The 15,623-nt window shown below is 49.0% G+C and overlaps 9 protein-coding genes across 9 annotated transcripts; 5 read left to right on the top strand and 4 right to left on the bottom strand.

Annotated features, from left to right (window-relative positions):
• Positions 1 to 217: 217 nt before the first annotated feature.
• On the bottom strand, positions 218 to 4,804 carry CDC25 (Ras family guanine nucleotide exchange factor CDC25; the record flags this gene model as incomplete). The annotated part of the gene is made up of 1 exon (XM_002556238.1): positions 218 to 4,804. One exon carries the CDS (start codon positions 4,802 to 4,804, stop codon positions 218 to 220), a length of 4,587 nt encoding a protein of 1,528 aa, XP_002556284.1.
• A 2,481-nt stretch (positions 4,805 to 7,285) lies between these two features.
• DPS1 (aspartate--tRNA ligase DPS1) lies at positions 7,286 to 9,091 on the top strand (the record flags this gene model as incomplete). Its single annotated transcript, XM_002556237.1, has 1 exon — positions 7,286 to 9,091. The coding sequence occupies one exon, from the start codon at positions 7,286 to 7,288 to the stop codon at positions 9,089 to 9,091; it is 1,806 nt and encodes a 601-aa protein (XP_002556283.1).
• A 214-nt stretch (positions 9,092 to 9,305) lies between these two features.
• On the top strand, positions 9,306 to 9,569 carry COX19 (Cox19p; the record flags this gene model as incomplete). The annotated part of the gene is made up of 1 exon (XM_002556236.1): positions 9,306 to 9,569. The coding sequence occupies one exon, from the start codon at positions 9,306 to 9,308 to the stop codon at positions 9,567 to 9,569; it is 264 nt and encodes an 87-aa protein (XP_002556282.1).
• Positions 9,570 to 9,714: 145 nt separating this feature from the next.
• On the bottom strand, positions 9,715 to 10,089 carry RPL30 (60S ribosomal protein eL30; the record flags this gene model as incomplete). The annotated part of the gene is made up of 2 exons (XM_002556235.1): positions 9,715 to 10,029; positions 10,087 to 10,089. The coding sequence occupies 2 exons, from the start codon at positions 10,087 to 10,089 to the stop codon at positions 9,715 to 9,717; spliced, it is 318 nt and encodes a 105-aa protein (XP_002556281.1).
• Positions 10,090 to 10,912: 823 nt separating this feature from the next.
• Positions 10,913 to 11,380, top strand: KLTH0H09328g (60S ribosomal protein eL24; the record flags this gene model as incomplete). The annotated part of the gene is made up of 1 exon (XM_002556234.1): positions 10,913 to 11,380. The coding sequence occupies one exon, from the start codon at positions 10,913 to 10,915 to the stop codon at positions 11,378 to 11,380; it is 468 nt and encodes a 155-aa protein (XP_002556280.1).
• Positions 11,381 to 11,886: 506 nt separating this feature from the next.
• Positions 11,887 to 12,165, top strand: AGA2 (Aga2p; the record flags this gene model as incomplete). Its single annotated transcript, XM_002556233.1, has 1 exon — positions 11,887 to 12,165. One exon carries the CDS (start codon positions 11,887 to 11,889, stop codon positions 12,163 to 12,165), a length of 279 nt encoding a protein of 92 aa, XP_002556279.1.
• Positions 12,166 to 12,333: 168 nt separating this feature from the next.
• On the top strand, positions 12,334 to 13,125 carry NAT2 (Nat2p; the record flags this gene model as incomplete). Its single annotated transcript, XM_002556232.1, has 1 exon — positions 12,334 to 13,125. The coding sequence occupies one exon, from the start codon at positions 12,334 to 12,336 to the stop codon at positions 13,123 to 13,125; it is 792 nt and encodes a 263-aa protein (XP_002556278.1).
• A 109-nt stretch (positions 13,126 to 13,234) lies between these two features.
• Positions 13,235 to 14,158, bottom strand: KLTH0H09262g (urate oxidase; the record flags this gene model as incomplete). The annotated part of the gene is made up of 1 exon (XM_002556231.1): positions 13,235 to 14,158. One exon carries the CDS (start codon positions 14,156 to 14,158, stop codon positions 13,235 to 13,237), a length of 924 nt encoding a protein of 307 aa, XP_002556277.1.
• Positions 14,159 to 14,705: 547 nt separating this feature from the next.
• HOP2 (Hop2p) lies at positions 14,706 to 15,457 on the bottom strand (the record flags this gene model as incomplete). The annotated part of the gene is made up of 2 exons (XM_002556230.1): positions 14,706 to 15,298; positions 15,406 to 15,457. 2 exons carry the CDS (start codon positions 15,455 to 15,457, stop codon positions 14,706 to 14,708), a joined length of 645 nt encoding a protein of 214 aa, XP_002556276.1.
• Between the last annotated feature and the right edge of the window lie 166 nt (positions 15,458 to 15,623).

The following is a 15,623-nucleotide window of genomic DNA, read 5'->3' as shown; positions in this document are numbered from 1 at the left end:
AGCGGGCAGTTTCCAGCAGCGCGCAATGAGGATCTAAACTAGTTCCTCTTTTGTTCATGGCATCTTTAAACACAATTTCTGTAATCACTTTTTACCCGGCTCCTCTAAACCCTCGAAATACCAATTATCTGCAAGAGCTACAAAGGAAAACTACAGTGCTCTTTCCGAAGCCTATACTCAACTGATAATTAATTCTTTAAATACTTAATGCTGTACCTTACAAACTTACCAGTTTGGTAGGCCTTTTTTTGTTCTTCATGAATCTCGACTTTTTCTCGAGCTTCTTTCCCAAGTCAGTTTTGGACATGCCAGTGCCACCTGAGCTCAGACCAGCTGAAACCTCAGTGCGTGGCTCCAGGCGCAAGGACTGCTCATATTGCTTTTCAATGTTAGGAATGTTTTTCATCGATTCTTCAATAAAGCTTTGAATGTCGTCATACCGCTTAAACTTGTAGCGGATTATCTGGTAACTGGATATCTCTTTTAGTATGTCAACGATTCTTAGCCTCTTGCTGAAGTTTATGATCTCAGGTGACCTATGTAAGCAATTCGGATTGCCTTCAGCAATAAAAGTCAGATCTGAAAGGTAGACCCCGAAAAAAGGGACGCATGCCACATCGTGAACGGTTTTAAGCCAGTTTCTGTAAGTAATGAAGTTTTTTGCCGGATCCATCAAGGTGTTTAGGTTTTCTAATACCTTCTTGGAGTCTTCAGGCACGGCAGACCATGATTTCTTCAAGCGGAAAATCGGGGAGGAGTACAGGGCTGAAACAATAGCAGTCATCGAAGAAAAGTTGTTGAGCTCGTAGCAATATTCAGCAACACTAATGAAATGTTGTAGGACTTTTGCCCTCTTTTTAGTATTGGTTTGTTTTACTATTGCAAATGAGACATAACTCGTCAAAGCGTTTGCACTTGAGATAAACTTTGAAATGTCCTCAGAGCCACCAAAATAACAGTATTTCTTACTCCAAATACGATCCAAACATTCAAATGGTGTAATTTTGGAGTACAAATAATGTTCTTTCGTAGTCAATTGCTTGGCAAACGTTTGCGGGTCGATGTCAAGCAACTTGAGCTTCCGCATCCTAAATCCGTACCCTGCCCCAAACTCTGCAGGTCCCCCCGTAGAAACCCTGGGGTTCAAGGCGTTTCCGCTGTAATTGTGACCGCTCTCATCGAATCGGATTGTTTCTGGCACGAAGTTCTTCAGGTTGCCCTTCAATGAAAGGCGGTTCTTAAGTTCAACTAACAACGCTGGCGCGCCACTTATGCTCTGTGCCGTAGCCAGTTGTGCAAAGCTCACAAGATCGTCGATACCAGGCTCATAGTATGCAGGCGTCCAATAATTTGAGAACAGCGTCTTCAGTATGTTTACAACACGTGTTTTGACGGGGGTGGACTTCTTTTCAATCCACGCACTGTACTCTTCAAAGCTCAAACCCTCCGGAGGGTAAAGATGATATCTCTCGACCAACGCGTGGAGAAACTCGGATGTAGTGAATATGCTACGGAATGACAACAACATTGCGATGTTGAAAGAGGCGTCTATCGCCCGGTGGCTGGTGAGGTGTTCAAGCAAAGCAACTTTTGTGCCTCCTTTGATGCGCCCCTGGTTGTCGTAAATCAATGAATACTCATGTTCTGAGTCCAAGTACCAGGGTACATCTGACGTGAAACTGCTGTCACCAAAATCCTTTGGGCCGATGTGTTCAATTTCGGCGTCAGAAGTCTTTGCATCGATCTTGTCGTCCTCGAAAATCTTCTCCTGTTCGCCCCTAGTCAATTCAGAAATCAAGTCGTTTTTCATCATTCTCGCAGCATAGTTCAGAACATTCTCCCGGGCCTGAATTAGCTGCTCAACGACTTGGTACGTCGAATCGATTACTGCTAAGAAGGAAATCTGGGTAGCCTTGACCTCCGTATCTGGGTTGAAATAAGTCATGTCATTCACTTCCACATCCTCGGCCACAAGACGCTTGCGGTAAGCCTCTGCCAGCCTCTCTTGCTTTAAAACATGTTCTTCTCTCGAGCCCTCTTCCCTTTCCCCTCCAAAAGAAAGATCACCTGCCATAGAGCAAAAGACGAAAGGATCATCTAGAGTAAGGTTTTGGATGTCCATCACTTTTTTAATGGTGACATCGTAGAGGGCCTGCTTGATATCGAAGAACTCCATAAGCAGAGTAGCAGAAGAAGTCATAGTATGTTGCCTCAGCTCCTCACTATCTTCATCAAGGGCATGATTGTACGCCAGGTTTCTCATGTTTAGGAAAAATCTGAGATCTAGGTTTTCTAACATTTCGATTATTACGACCGAGTGGCTGAGTTCTCGATGACAATTCGCGCTAATTTCAAGGTTCCTTTTATTAGTCCTTGGTTGGTCGATCAAGGTGCCATAGCTTGCGTACGTTGGAGTAGAGAAGTAATCAATTCGTTTCTTGAGAAGAGCCAGCGTATCTTCGTTCAGAGGAAACTTCAGGGACTTCTGATTTTTGGCCTTGGGCGAACCTTTGATTGCGCTTGTTCGATCGTTGTCGGCTGTTGACTTGGAGAGGATTGAGCTTTCCACAGTTCCTGCCTTGCTACTAATGCTCCCAAACACATTGTTGACAGCTTGATAGGCTTCTCCTGTGAGTGGAGACCCAAGGCTTGCCAAAGAAGCTCTTGGAGTCAAAGATATAACTTGATCTTGAAAAGTGCTTGTCCAAGCGCCGCCGCTGAATCCGTCCCTAAAGAACCTCGGGAACAGTTGCGGAAGAATGTCGCCCCCTGAACACTTTGTTTTCATCAAAGCGTCCAAGTTGCGAACGCATATCATGAATCTACTGAACTGAGCGTCAATGGTTTGAAACAACGCCTGTATCGAAATTTTAGAGTTTTCATCAAAGGCGGTACTGTGCGCTTGAATGGTGTAAGAGCTAAGTACCGATCCAAATCTGTCATCTCGGTCGTTCTTAGATTTTGTTTCTAAACTCTGGGACTCCTCATTGATGAGAATATCATTACTGGATATGCTAAGTTTTTGAAGATCGCCGGGTTGGAGTGGATTCAAGGTCGAGATAGAGACACGCAATGGGTCTTGAATAGCAGTTCCTGTGCTTCCCACGCTTGACTTGTGGCGCTGTTGAAGCTGTTGTTGTTGAACGGATGGAGAAAATGAGATATCAAACCTTTGAGGAGAACTAAAAAATAGATTCCCGTTTATGCTAATGGCCGATACAGCATCGGTCATTTGTCTTAAAATCCGCCTGACCTCTCTCTTGACATTGTTTTTTATGAGCTCACCCTTCAAAAGACGGCAAGCGTTGTGGTAGTAAATGCTGAATTTAGCAGTTACCTCGAAGTTTCGATTGAATTGATGGTAGTCGTTTTGGAAAAAGCTTGCGTAAGCTTTGCGCGCGAAATATAGAGTGGTGTCTCTCATTTCCGTCCATGACCTCAGGTCCATGCGGTGATGATAAAAGAGCTCTTCTTTCGCCAAGAGGGTATGCTTGGGGTTTTTTTGCCACCAGCCGGGATCTGAAGCCGCGACTTCAGTGTCGTTTTCGTTCTCGGTTGCAGTCTTGATGCCGGCTTTGCTGTCACTGTTGGTGTTTGTGTTGGTGTCGTCGCCGGCGACACGTTTAGGGCTTAAATTGTCACTTTTGAGAGCATTGATCTTGGTATTTCTGCTTCCAGTGCCAGCACTGTCAGATATTATGGTCGCTGCGAGGTAATTTTTGCTTTTTTCATCCACACTAGGCCTTCTGCTACCACTGTGGTTCCTTGTGTTCTGTGAAGTGCTCTGGGTATTGGCGGACATGGGCCCGGTGGCGGCGCCGTTTGCGCCGGCAGGCTCCTCCTTTTTGTCCAGAACCTTCTTGTTGTGCGTCAGGGCTCTTTCTTGAATGTCCACAAACCAATCGTGGTCGGAAAAGACGCTTTTGATGTTGAGCTCGGGGCTCTGTAGCAGCGGCAACCCGCTGCAATATATGTCGTAGTCGCGGTTGTAGTACAAGATCTTACCCTCTGTAGTTGGGACCGGCGTCCATATGGGCGGAGAGTTGTCGTGGATGTTGCTAAATATCATCTGTACCTCGTCCGTGCCCAAAACGTTCATCTTGTCAGTCTCAGCGACATGCGAGCGCCTCCTGCGCTCGTCGGCTGTAGACTTCTGGAGCGGATCGACCTGCTGCGGCTGGCTTTGGCTCCCGTGCGACTGCTGTTCGTTCGAGGAATGAGAAGGCGACTTGGAAAGTGAGTTGGCGCCGGCCGACCATCCGGATGCCATGCTGGGCCTGCGGGATCCTGCCTGGCCTGCTAAGTTGGACCGCATGTCAAACCTGTAGTCCTGCTTCAGATGTGGTGCGTGGGAGTCGGTGGGGGAGAGGTTGGGCTCGCTTACGGTGCCGAGCCTCATGCTGCTGCCGAAGTCCATGTGGCCGGGCATGGGGGGCGCCGCCAGACTGCTCCGGCGGCTGCTGCCGCCGGAGCGGTTGCTGCGCGTGCCAGCCACGCTACTCGCGGCCCCGCACTTCGCCGCTAGTCCCCCGCGTTTGTGCTCGCGGTACGACCGCGTGAAATTATGCGGAAACCAGCCGCGCGCGACCCGCTGCGGGGACCTGCCGCACACCGTCACGCCGTCCCACCACCCGGACTCGTTCTTGCCCAGCACGTACACCACGTCGCCCGCGCTGAGCCGCAGTTGCGCCTTTTTGGTGGGCGTAAAATCGCACGTCGCCACTACCACGTCCACCGGCCGCGTCGAACCCGCGCGCGCCGCTGGCGTCTGCTCATCGTGTGATGACACACGCGACAAGCTCATATCTCTTTTTACCTGGTTTCCCTCGTCCAGAACTCGTGGATTCGGACTCCTGAGGTTTGTGTTGAATTTATTCTACTGCGACGACTATTCCCTTTTTTACACTGTTAATCCAAACTATTTTTTTCGAGTGCCTGACTTACATCACTACCGACGTTCTGCGTGTTAAGCTATATTTGTTTTTAAATTGTTCGCGTCAGCACATTTCTATGCCGGCTCGCAACGTCCCGCTGGTTGTTCGGACAGCGGTTTTTCCGAAAAAGGATTTTTTCCGATAAAAAGATCTTACAGGCACGATTTAAGGTATGCGGACATGCATAAAGGTGCATGAGTACCCCCTTCGAGTATGCGCGATGAGCAGCGCCGCGCACACCATTCGCAGATGCCCTACTCCTAGAGAACGCGCAGCACATTGGAAGCTCGAAAATGCCGCGGAAGCCTCCTCCGTTGAGGAGGCAACCGTAACAATGGGGAACAGCTCCGGGTTCCTCCGCGAGCCGGCACGAGCGGCTGAAGCAGCTGCCTGGGCGTTCCAGCGCCAACTGTCGACAGTGCGCCGCGGAAGCAAGCGAGGATCCGCAACTCATTGTCGCGAAACCGGGGCTGCTGCATTATAGTCATGTACATTGTGGGATTGTACAGGAGCTCTCATGATGACCGGCTCCTCTGAATCTCAAGGAGGGAAAGAGCGGAAAAAGACTTATGTAAGAAGCGGTCTTGAAAGACAAAAGAGACGAAAGAGACAAAGCGAGAGGCGGAAAGGGAGCTTACTCGCCCGCACAATGCGGTTTTCTCCCGCACACTCGCTGGAGCCCGCATGTTTATTTAATCACAGAGCCTTAGAGGCGAGGGAGGGCGGCAGCTGGGCCTAAGCCTCGGACTTCGCGCGCATCCATGCCCGACGGCGACACCGAATATGCAAGTGCGGTGGCAAGCAAGGTGGCAAGCAAGGTGGCGGTGACGTGACGTTGTGGGAGCGTTTGGACCGAACAGGCAGCACCGATGTAGTTTCTTCTCCCCATCGTCGTAAAGCTTTGTGTCGCTATCGTGGGGCCAGACTCGGCTTTCGGGAAAGCTCCCAGTAAGTCTGCCTGCGGCTCAGACGGCACTCCCGTTATCTATGATCCTGGGTCGATGCTGCGTTGAAACCCGTGCTCCACGCGCGCTGTGCCTAGTAATGCTTCTCGAGGGGTCAGGAGCTGCAGCCGGTTTTCTTGGAGCCGACACGTGGACCCTTTCGTAGCACCTGGGCGGATTCGCGCTCGGCTCTCAGCTGTGGTTTTGCAACAGAGTTGCAAAACGCACTACTTACAGGTGCTAAGTGTTCGTGTATCGCGCTACCTGCCGCATTTTGCACGGGTGCAAATGAGAACGGCGACAAGCACGCCAATGGGCCCGGGTCTAGAACTGCCCAATCAGAACCCCGGGGAAATAGTAATACGACTTCACGCTCACTGGCTCCAGGGGCTGCCCGCTGGCCTCTGAGTCTGGGTTCGGGCCGTTACCCGGACCTTTGCCTCGGGACCAATCGACCTCGGCGGCTACTTTTTGTCCCGCGTACGTGGTGATACGCGTCCCGCGTGGGAACTCAAGAAAAGCGCGTAGGGGCAGCTGCATGTGCAGTATTTTCGCGGAACGCGGTTCCCATTCGCGCATGTTGTACGCCTGCGTATGTTAGAAGCCAGTCAGTGCCGCGCGGGTGCGTATTTTGGCTAGCAGGACCTGCCCGTTTTGTACAGCGGCGGTTTTGGTGCGAGCTGCATAATACCCAGTTCGTGAACTGGTCAACGTTCTTGTGCACAAAAAGACGGCGAGGGAGCCAGGATAATCCGTGGGACATTCTGCGTGGCATTCCGCGGGTTATAGGCCAGGTAGCTTGCCAGTTTCAAAGCGCCGGCGCGCTAGCCGCAGCGACTCGATGGTGTATATGCTTCTGGACTCTCAGCGCATTGAAGCTTTTGAGGGTACGTAGTCTCGTAAAAGATGGGCGTGCGGCACTTCTTGCAAAGGGGTGCGTAGTTTAGGAACGCGCAGTAGCCGACGTAGATCATCTGTTGCCCTGACAGCACGCAAGACATACTTCAACTTTACGTTTTTGTTTGCAGCTCGTGGCAGCTTGCAAGGAAGAAGGCACGGGCAGATGGCTGGAGGCTCGAAACGCGCGCTCGGGGCGGCCGGCGGGCTGGACGGGAGTCTCGTGTGCCAGGGCTCGCACGCGCCGCGGGCCTTTACTCCGGAATCGCCTCTTGCACGCTGTGGACGAAACGGCGCGGTGGTCACGTGGTCACGCGTCCACGTGACTCGTGGAACTCTTGGCCCGCTGCAATTAATCAAAACGGCGCCCGCCGTCCACAGCCGCCGGGCCCAACCGCCCGTCACAAAAGCATCGCGGAGGCGTGTATGTGAGCATCGTAGAAACGCGGCAGCCTCTGCTCACCAGACGTGCGAGGGCCATGAGTCAACCGAACCCTCGCCACGTACCGCATGATATACCTAATAAAATTTTGTAGTCATTTCACTAAAGATGAGAAAGGTCGTCCAGCACTCAAGCCCCAGAAATCATCATTATTGTCTCTCGCCATGTCTGAAGCCGTTGCTAAAGCTGCGGAAGCCGTGAAGGAGTCCGTTGAAAAAGTGACCGAGCAGGTCAAGGACCTGACCACTCAGGAGCCATCCGAGCCCGTGATTTTGGGCGAGGATGGGCAACCTCTTTCCAAGAAAGCCTTGAAGAAGCTGCAGAAGGAGCAGGAGAAGCAGAGAAAGAAGGAGGAGAAGGCCCGCCAATTGGCCGAGGAAAAGGCCCAGCGTGAACGCGAGGCCGCTGCCAACGATACCGCCAAGGAGAACTACGGAAAGCTACCTTTGATTCAGTCCGCCAGCAAGACCGGCGTTCCTAGAACCAAGCTCGAGGACCTTTCCGAGGCTGACGACGGCAAGGAGGTTTTGATCAGAGCCCGTGTCCACAACTCCAGACAGCAGGGTGCTACCCTGGTTTTCCTGACCTTGAGACAGCAGGCTCAATTGATCCAGGCGCTTGCCAAGTCCAATGCTGAGGGAACTATATCCAAGCAAATGGTCAAGTGGATTGGCTCCGTCAACCCTGAGAGTATCGTTCTCGTCAAGGGTGTCGTGAAGAAGGTCGAAGAGCCCATCAAGTCCGCCACCGTGCAGAACTTGGAGATCCACATCACCCAAATTCACACCATCTCCGAGGCCCCTCAACAGCTGCCTATTTTGATCGAGGACGCTTCGCGTTCAGACGCGGAGGCGGAGACGGCCGGCTTGCCAGTTGTGAACTTGGACACTAGATTGGATGCCCGTGTCATTGACTTGAGAACCGCCACCAACCAAGCCATCTTTAGAATTCAGTCCGGAGTCTGTGAACTGTTCAGAGAGTTTTTGGCCAAGAGAAAGTTCGTCGAGATCCACACACCAAAGCTGTTAGGTGCCCCTTCGGAGGGTGGTGCCAACGTCTTTGAGGTTACTTACTTCAAGGGTAAGTCTTACCTGGCGCAGTCTCCTCAGTTCTACAAGCAAGAGCTGATCGCCGCAGACTTTGAACGTGTTTTCGAAGTCGCTCCAGTCTTCAGAGCCGAGAACTCTAACACTCACCGTCACATGACCGAGTTCATTGGTTTGGACTTGGAGATGGCATTCGAGGAACACTACGACGAGGTCATTGATGTCTTGAGTGAGCTTTTCGTCTTCATTTTTTCTGAGTTGAAGACTCGCTACGCAAAGGAAATTGCCTTGGTCCGCAAGCAATACCCCGTGGAGGAGTTCAAGCTGCCTAAGGACGGCAAGATGGTCCGCCTTGCCTACAAGGACGGTATCGCTATGTTGAAAGCTGCTGGTAAAGAGGTTGGTGAACTTGAAGATCTGTCTACCGAGAACGAGAAGTTCTTGGGTGCTCTGGTGAGGGAGAAGTACGACACTGACTTCTACATTTTGGACAAGTTCCCACTCGAGGTTCGTCCATTCTACACCATGCCTGACCCTGTTGACCCTCGCTACTCCAACTCTTACGACTTCTTCATGAGAGGTGAGGAAATCTTGTCCGGTGCTCAACGTATCCACGACGCCAATTTCCTGAAGGAGAGAATGAGCCACCACGGTCTCTCTCCAGAAGACCCAGGTCTCAAGGACTACGTTGACTCATTCACCTACGGCTGTCCACCACATGCGGGTGGTGGTATTGGTCTAGAAAGAGTCGTTATGTTCTTCTTGGACCTGAAAAACATCAGAAGAGCCTCGCTGTTCCCAAGAGACCCTAAGAGACTGAGACCATGATCGCCTTAACGACATAAAGTGCAGCAGTCGGCACCTGCCGCTTCGTGCTGGGTAGCGGCTTAAGCTAAGTACTTTCTATTCTGATTATCTAAGCTATCATTATGTAGCGTTCATCACCAAAGACGTCAATTATTTCACAAAAATTATTGATCTCTAATGCCCCGATGGGACTCCACTGACACCATAACAGGCGCATCAACCGCGTGAGCTAATCATGTCGGGTAATCCAGGTAATGCTTTGAAAGCCCTTTCTCCAACACCTCCAGAACGCGGTTCATTCCCCTTGGATCATGATGGTGACTGTACCAAGCAAATGCAAGAGTACCTTGAATGCATCAAGCTCGTGAAGGGTGAAAACGCGCCCAATTGCAGACTGCTAGCCAAGGAGTACCTAAATTGCCGTATGGATCACCGGCTTATGGATCGAGATGAATGGAAAAACCTAGGGCTTCCAGATGACGCTCCCGACAAGAAATGAGGTTCCAAACCATGCCGTGGGGGCCCTCAACACCATGTATATAGAACAGAGAAGCGCTGCGCAGAGCCGCTTCCCCACAAATACGGTAAACAAAACTTATAATCTAAACAATGCGCGTACATGCAGACTAGCTAGATCGTCCTGTTTAAGCCAAAGTAGTCAAGATGTCGGAGTCACCGGCGTCCAAAATGGTAACGACACCGACTCTGAACAACTTACCGACAGCGGTACCCAACTCGTTGTTGCCACCCTGGAAGTAGTAGACCTTGGTCTTGGACAACATGGCGTAGTACTCCAACTCAGACTTTCTCAAGACTGGGGTGTTGGCAGCGATGATGACCAACTTGGACTTACCCTGTCTCAAAGCCTTGACGGTAGACTTGTAACCTAGGGTGTACTTACCAGACTTGATGACCAAGGCCAACTTCTGGTTGATAGATTCTTGGGACTTAACTGGGGCCTATGTGATGTTAGTACACATTCCAACGTGCGCGCTTCTGAATTAATCTATACTGACCATCTCTGTGTAGTTCTTGTTATGCTATGTAAACACTCCGGTCTTAGCTGGGTTACTACGAAACAAAAGTGTGAAGAGTAGCTTAAGCTCCATCTTGTAGTTTTTTTTGTTGACTGTGGGAAAGGGCTCATCGACCGCACAACAGTACCAACTTTCACTGGAGAAGTGTTTGACTGCTGTCTTCTACATGTATTTCTAAGACAGAACCCATACATAAGTATTTTATGCCTTCAATATTGTGAAATTTCGTATTTCTTGAAATTATTTTCTGAAATTGTGCTCTTTTGCGTCGGTTTTTTTGCGTGGGCCGCTTTTTTGCAAGGAGCGGCCGACGGCCCCTGGGGAGGGCTCAGCCTAGCATCCGCTTGCTCAGGGCAGTCTGGGCCGGGAGACCCGCGAGGCTCCCGCCTCGTCCCTGCCTAGCACCTCGCGTGGCCAGTCGACCCGTGAGCCTGGCAAGTCGTAGCCCTGGGCAGGTGCTGGGACCAGAGCGTGCATTCCTCGTAGCATCACTTAGACATTGGATAATATTATCGAAGATTGCTGAGTACTCTTTCAATCAGACTCAGGTAGCGGAACAACAGCTGAAATGTATGTGAGATACGGGGTATAAATGACATTAAAGATGTGGGCAGATTGGTGCAGTTCGCGATGATGGTGGAGTGCTTTTTCAGCGGGTGCTAAATAGGCTGTGGTTGAGAGACAAGCTTTTTGGTGGGCGCTGAAAAAGTCGACAGCGTTGCGCCTCCCGCTTCAGGTCCTGCATACCAAATCTAACACTTGGTGTTCGGCAAGATCTTATTTTACTAACACGGTGCAGTAAACAATGAAGGTTGAGATTGACTCTTTTTCCGGTGGTAAGATCTACCCAGGTAGAGGTACTTTGTTTGTCCGTGGTGACTCCAAGATCTTCAGATTCCAGAGCTCTAAGTCCTCTTCTTTGTTCAAGCAAAGAAAGAACCCAAGAAGAATCGCCTGGACCGTTCTGTACAGAAGACACCACAAGAAGGGTATCACCGAGGAGGTCGCCAAGAAGAGAAGCAGAAAGACCGTCAAGGCTCAGAGAGCTATTGTTGGTGCCTCTTTGGAGTTCATCAAGGAGAGAAGATCCTTGAAGACTGAGGTCAGAAAGGCTCAGAGAGAGGACAAGAAGAAGGCCGACAAGGAGAAGAAGAAGGCTGACAAGGAGAAGAGAAAGGCTGAGAAGGCTAAGTTGGCTGGTACTCAAGGTTCCAAGGTCTCCAAGCAACAAGCTAAGGGTGCCTTCCAAAAGGTTGCTGCTACCTCTCGTTAAGAAAGGAGGAACTAATGAAAACTCAACTATCTTATAGTAACTATTAAGTTTTTTCTTCTGTGTACTTCTTATAATCTGAAACACCAATCATTTAAGCGGGTGAGGTCTTGCGATGCCTAAGCTAGTCGAGGCGGCTGTATACGACACAATCAGACATGCGCATTGCGCTTTCTGGTTCTAACAGAATTGTGCCAGCGCTCTAGAGCCACTTCCAATCGCAGCGTGCTGAATCCCTGCATTGTCTGGCCTCAATTTGCTGACAACCGCTCGCCAATTTATGCAAGTCTCGAGCGCACCTGGCATTTACCAAATGTGGAAATATCAATGCCATTTTAAGATTTAACCAAGTGTTTCCCATGTTTGGGCGGCAAGCACGATGCCTGAAAGAGCCTTCATCAATGCGCATTTAGCCCATGCGGCCCTAGGTTTTTTGAAGGCTATAAAAGATTAGCTCTGACCCAAGTGTATGCTCTCTCAAGAGGAGTTGTTCAAAAATTGCAACAAGCATGAAATTTTCCTCGGTTGTCACCGCTTATTTAGCGATTTTCCCTTCTATGTGTGCCGCCGCCACGGTCTCATGGGCCAGTGTCTCATGCGAATCTATTTCTACTGGAGGTACTTTGGAAACAACGCCATATAGCTCATCAACTGCTACCATCTTGAAGAATGGTAAAGAAATGGTTGGGGTCTACGAATTCTTCCAATCTGTTACATATATTAGCGACTGCAATCCCAGCACTCGTAAAACTTCCGCGGAGCCTAACCCAACTATTACAATTTATTAATGGCCCGGCACCGGCAAATGTAATGTGTAGTATGCCTACTGGCCATATAGTATATATACCAATTCAGAACGAGAAGTTATTTTTTCAGCATCCGATCCATCTGGCGCATCTTTTGAACTTCGCTTCTAGGGTATAGAACGTGATGCTCGAAGTTCACCACTTTCCTTTATGCTTACCTTTCGGAACAACAAGCGCAGTATATACGAGATTCGTTCCCTTTTGACGAAGGATCAAATAGAAAACCTATCTCAGTTCATCACACATAAGCAACCCCCTAACCATATGAGTCTATTCACGAGATTTTCAAGGCTCGCGTGCAGTAAGGCAATTCGTTCTCCAGCCTTGAGATGGCCCTCAAACATAGCTAGCTCCAGGTTCGCAAGCACTGCCACCAAGAGCGAAAAGCCCTCTTTGAAGAATTTGATGAAGACATATGGCTCTTCCGCGTTGGTTGTCTACTTCGGCCTTTCTGCTATCGACTTGCCGATTTGCTTTTTCGCGGTTCATTCGCTAGGGGAAGAGACTATAAGAGTCTACATAAATAGGGCGAAACAGATCTTTGGGTATGGGCGTGATGAGCAGGAGTTGATTAAGGACGTCAGAGCCCAAATCGAGGAGAAGGAGCAGAGAAAGCTTTCTGGTGAAGAGCAGCATAACACGTCGCTTTGGGAGAGGCTCAAAGAGAGCACAATTCTGACTGAGTTTCTGATAGCCTACGGTATTCATAAATCCTTGATAATTCTAAGATTGCCGGTCACCGCTGCAATTACCCCTGCCACAGTAAAGTTGCTCCAAAAGTGGGGCTTCAACATTGGTAAGTTCAACAAGAGTTTCCAAACTGCAGGAGATGTTGCAAAGTTCAAGAACAAAACTGGGAGACCAGAGGACTTTGTAAAAGGGAATCCAATCCCTAAACAGACGCAGACCAAGGGAAGAAAGTGGTTCAATGGCTTGATGTAGCTATCTTGTATCTTACCCAGCCCCATGTATACTGAGAAGTGGCCGGAGTTTATATAATTCGTGTACATACAATACCAACTCTAGATAAAGATCCATAAGTGAGGCTTGCTCACAGCTTAGAGCCGTTGCGGCCGACCTTACACTTGATCAAACCATTGGGGTGAGGAGATGGGTAGAACAGCTCGTTGTCGTTCTCCAAGCCTTGGAACCATTTGAGGTCAAACAGGAAGTAATGCTTGTTGGGCAGTTCATAGGAAACGTAAGCGACTTGTGGAGCAATCTTCAAGATAGCGGTCGCCATGTTATACATTGTGGCCTGCACAGAGGGGGAGTTTTCCTTGGCGAAAATGTCCAACGTTATGTCACGGGCGCTGTTGTAAGCGTTTGTGAAGATTTCGTCTTTAGATCCAGACGCAATGCTTTCCAGACAGCCAAGCTTCTTGGGGCACCAGTCCATAGTGGCGAAGATATCAGTTGAAAGGATACGGTCTGTTGTAGGCTTCAAGGTAGTGTAATCGCAGACATTGTAGCCGTAGAACATCGAGTTGGTAGACTTCAAAACAGTCAGGTCCTTTATAGAAGATGACAACGAGTAGTTAGAGGGTCCGTTCTTCTTGTCATAGTCAAGGAACGTAATCTTCTTCTCAGGACCTTGGTGGACGAATGAGTGTTGTGACTCCTTGCCATCCACATCGAACTTAACCCAGCGGTCTTGAGTTATTTTCACAGTAAGGCCCGAGACGTGCGAGTACTTGGAGGTAAAGTGCAAAGCAAGCTTGGCGGCAAACTTCTCGATTGGGAAAGTGTCGTACTTTTTGGCCAAGATCAAAATGGTGTTCTTGACCGTGTCAGTAGGAACAATAGGGGCATTGTCAGCTTCCGTGTAAGAAATCTCGAAGTCACCCTTCAATAAAACACAAACAGTAGCTTCCATGATCTCGTGGACTTTTGGGTTGGTTTTGTCTTTCTTGACCTTCAAGAACTTGACATTGTCCTTTCCGTAAGTGGAGCTTTCTAGGTAAGAGTATGGCATTGTTGCAACTAGTGGATTTCTGAGATTTGTAGTGGTTGTTGGTGTTTGATGATTAGGCAAGAGAAGATTGTCCTGTTCATCGATGCCCAATGCTTCATTAAATACTAAATTTCATCCCCTTCCTTTAGAAGAACTTTGTTTAGATAACATCAAACCGGAGATGCCCATCGGTTCCAGTACGTGGATTCAGGACCTCCTGTTCACGTGACTACTGAAATTATAGACATGATATCTGTGGAGCGAGTGCGATAAGTGCACTATCAGCATACAGAAATTTTTATCGGCAATAATTCGTGCCATGGTCTCATTTTAGCTAGCTAATGTAATCATAGTTTTGGCTGGGCATGTGCGGCCGATCGGATCAGTACTTTTATCGCAAGCATGGCTTTAACCGAGCAATCGTGCGTCGGGGCAAGGGGGTTGTTGCAGTTGACAAGGCGACACCAAGCGCCGCTCTAAGCGACCCTATGTGCTGTACTTGCGTCTAAACGATCTTCTCGACGCCTAACTCTTCCTGGGCATGAGCGATGTTAGTATTTCGTAAACGTTAGATGAAGGTGCCTGGCATCACACGTACCAAGAACTCGTCGATGTTCTTTAGAGAAAGAGCTTCTTTCATCAGAGCAATGGCAGAATTTAGAATTTTCTTCCTGGCGCTGAGCTCTTTTCCAATTTTTTGTTCGTAGGCCCTAACAGTTTGAATAAGTTCTTCGTTTTCCGGTTTCCAATCGGACAGCAGATTCTGGAGCATGTTATTGACTTCTAATACCTCGGCTTTCTTTGCTTCAACTATTGCAAGGAGTTCTTCGTTAGGGGGATGTCTCATAACACCTTGAAGTTGCGCCGAGTATTCGCTCCTGTCCTTTTCGGTTTCTAATAGCTCCTCCCTTAATTGCGTCACAGTCTCAATCGAAACATCAGTTCCGGTACCAATATTGGTACTCGTGAGTTCCTGTTCATTGCACACGTAGATTGCAATTTTGCCAAATGTCTTGCAGGTAATGCGCTGTTGTTTAGTTAGACTCTCAAGTGCCTTGATGGTGTTCGTTCTGGACACCTTGTTGTGGAGGTTTTGAATGATGTCATTAACAGCAAAGGGGCGGTACTGTTCAATTAAATAGCTCTCTATTATGCTTTCAGCTTTGCGAATGACCTGCAGTTAGAACCCTTCTTTATGCTCATAATTTAGGTGCTCAGGAAACTTAAAGACTCTTGTTCTTGAGCAAACATTCCCCTCTGCAACATACCTTCAGCTCCTTTAGCTTGAGGGGCCTTTTCAGCCTTCTTTTTACTCGACATGGGCTGCGTAAGTGCTTCGCTCTGGTTCCAAGAGTGATGAGCAGGAAGCTAAAAAAATTAGCCGCCGAGATCTTTTTCTAAGCTACATAAAAAAACTCCTGAAAGAGGAAAAAAAAAGATAGAAGATATGAATTGAATTCCTAATAGTCCTCTTAGGGCATATAAT

Source organism: Lachancea thermotolerans (genome assembly GCF_000142805.1).
Source record: "Lachancea thermotolerans CBS 6340 chromosome H complete sequence".
Lineage (NCBI taxonomy): Eukaryota > Fungi > Ascomycota > Saccharomycetes > Saccharomycetales > Saccharomycetaceae > Lachancea > Lachancea thermotolerans.
Note: the sequence above shows the minus strand (reverse complement) of the source record. Positions and strands in the feature narration are given on the sequence as shown.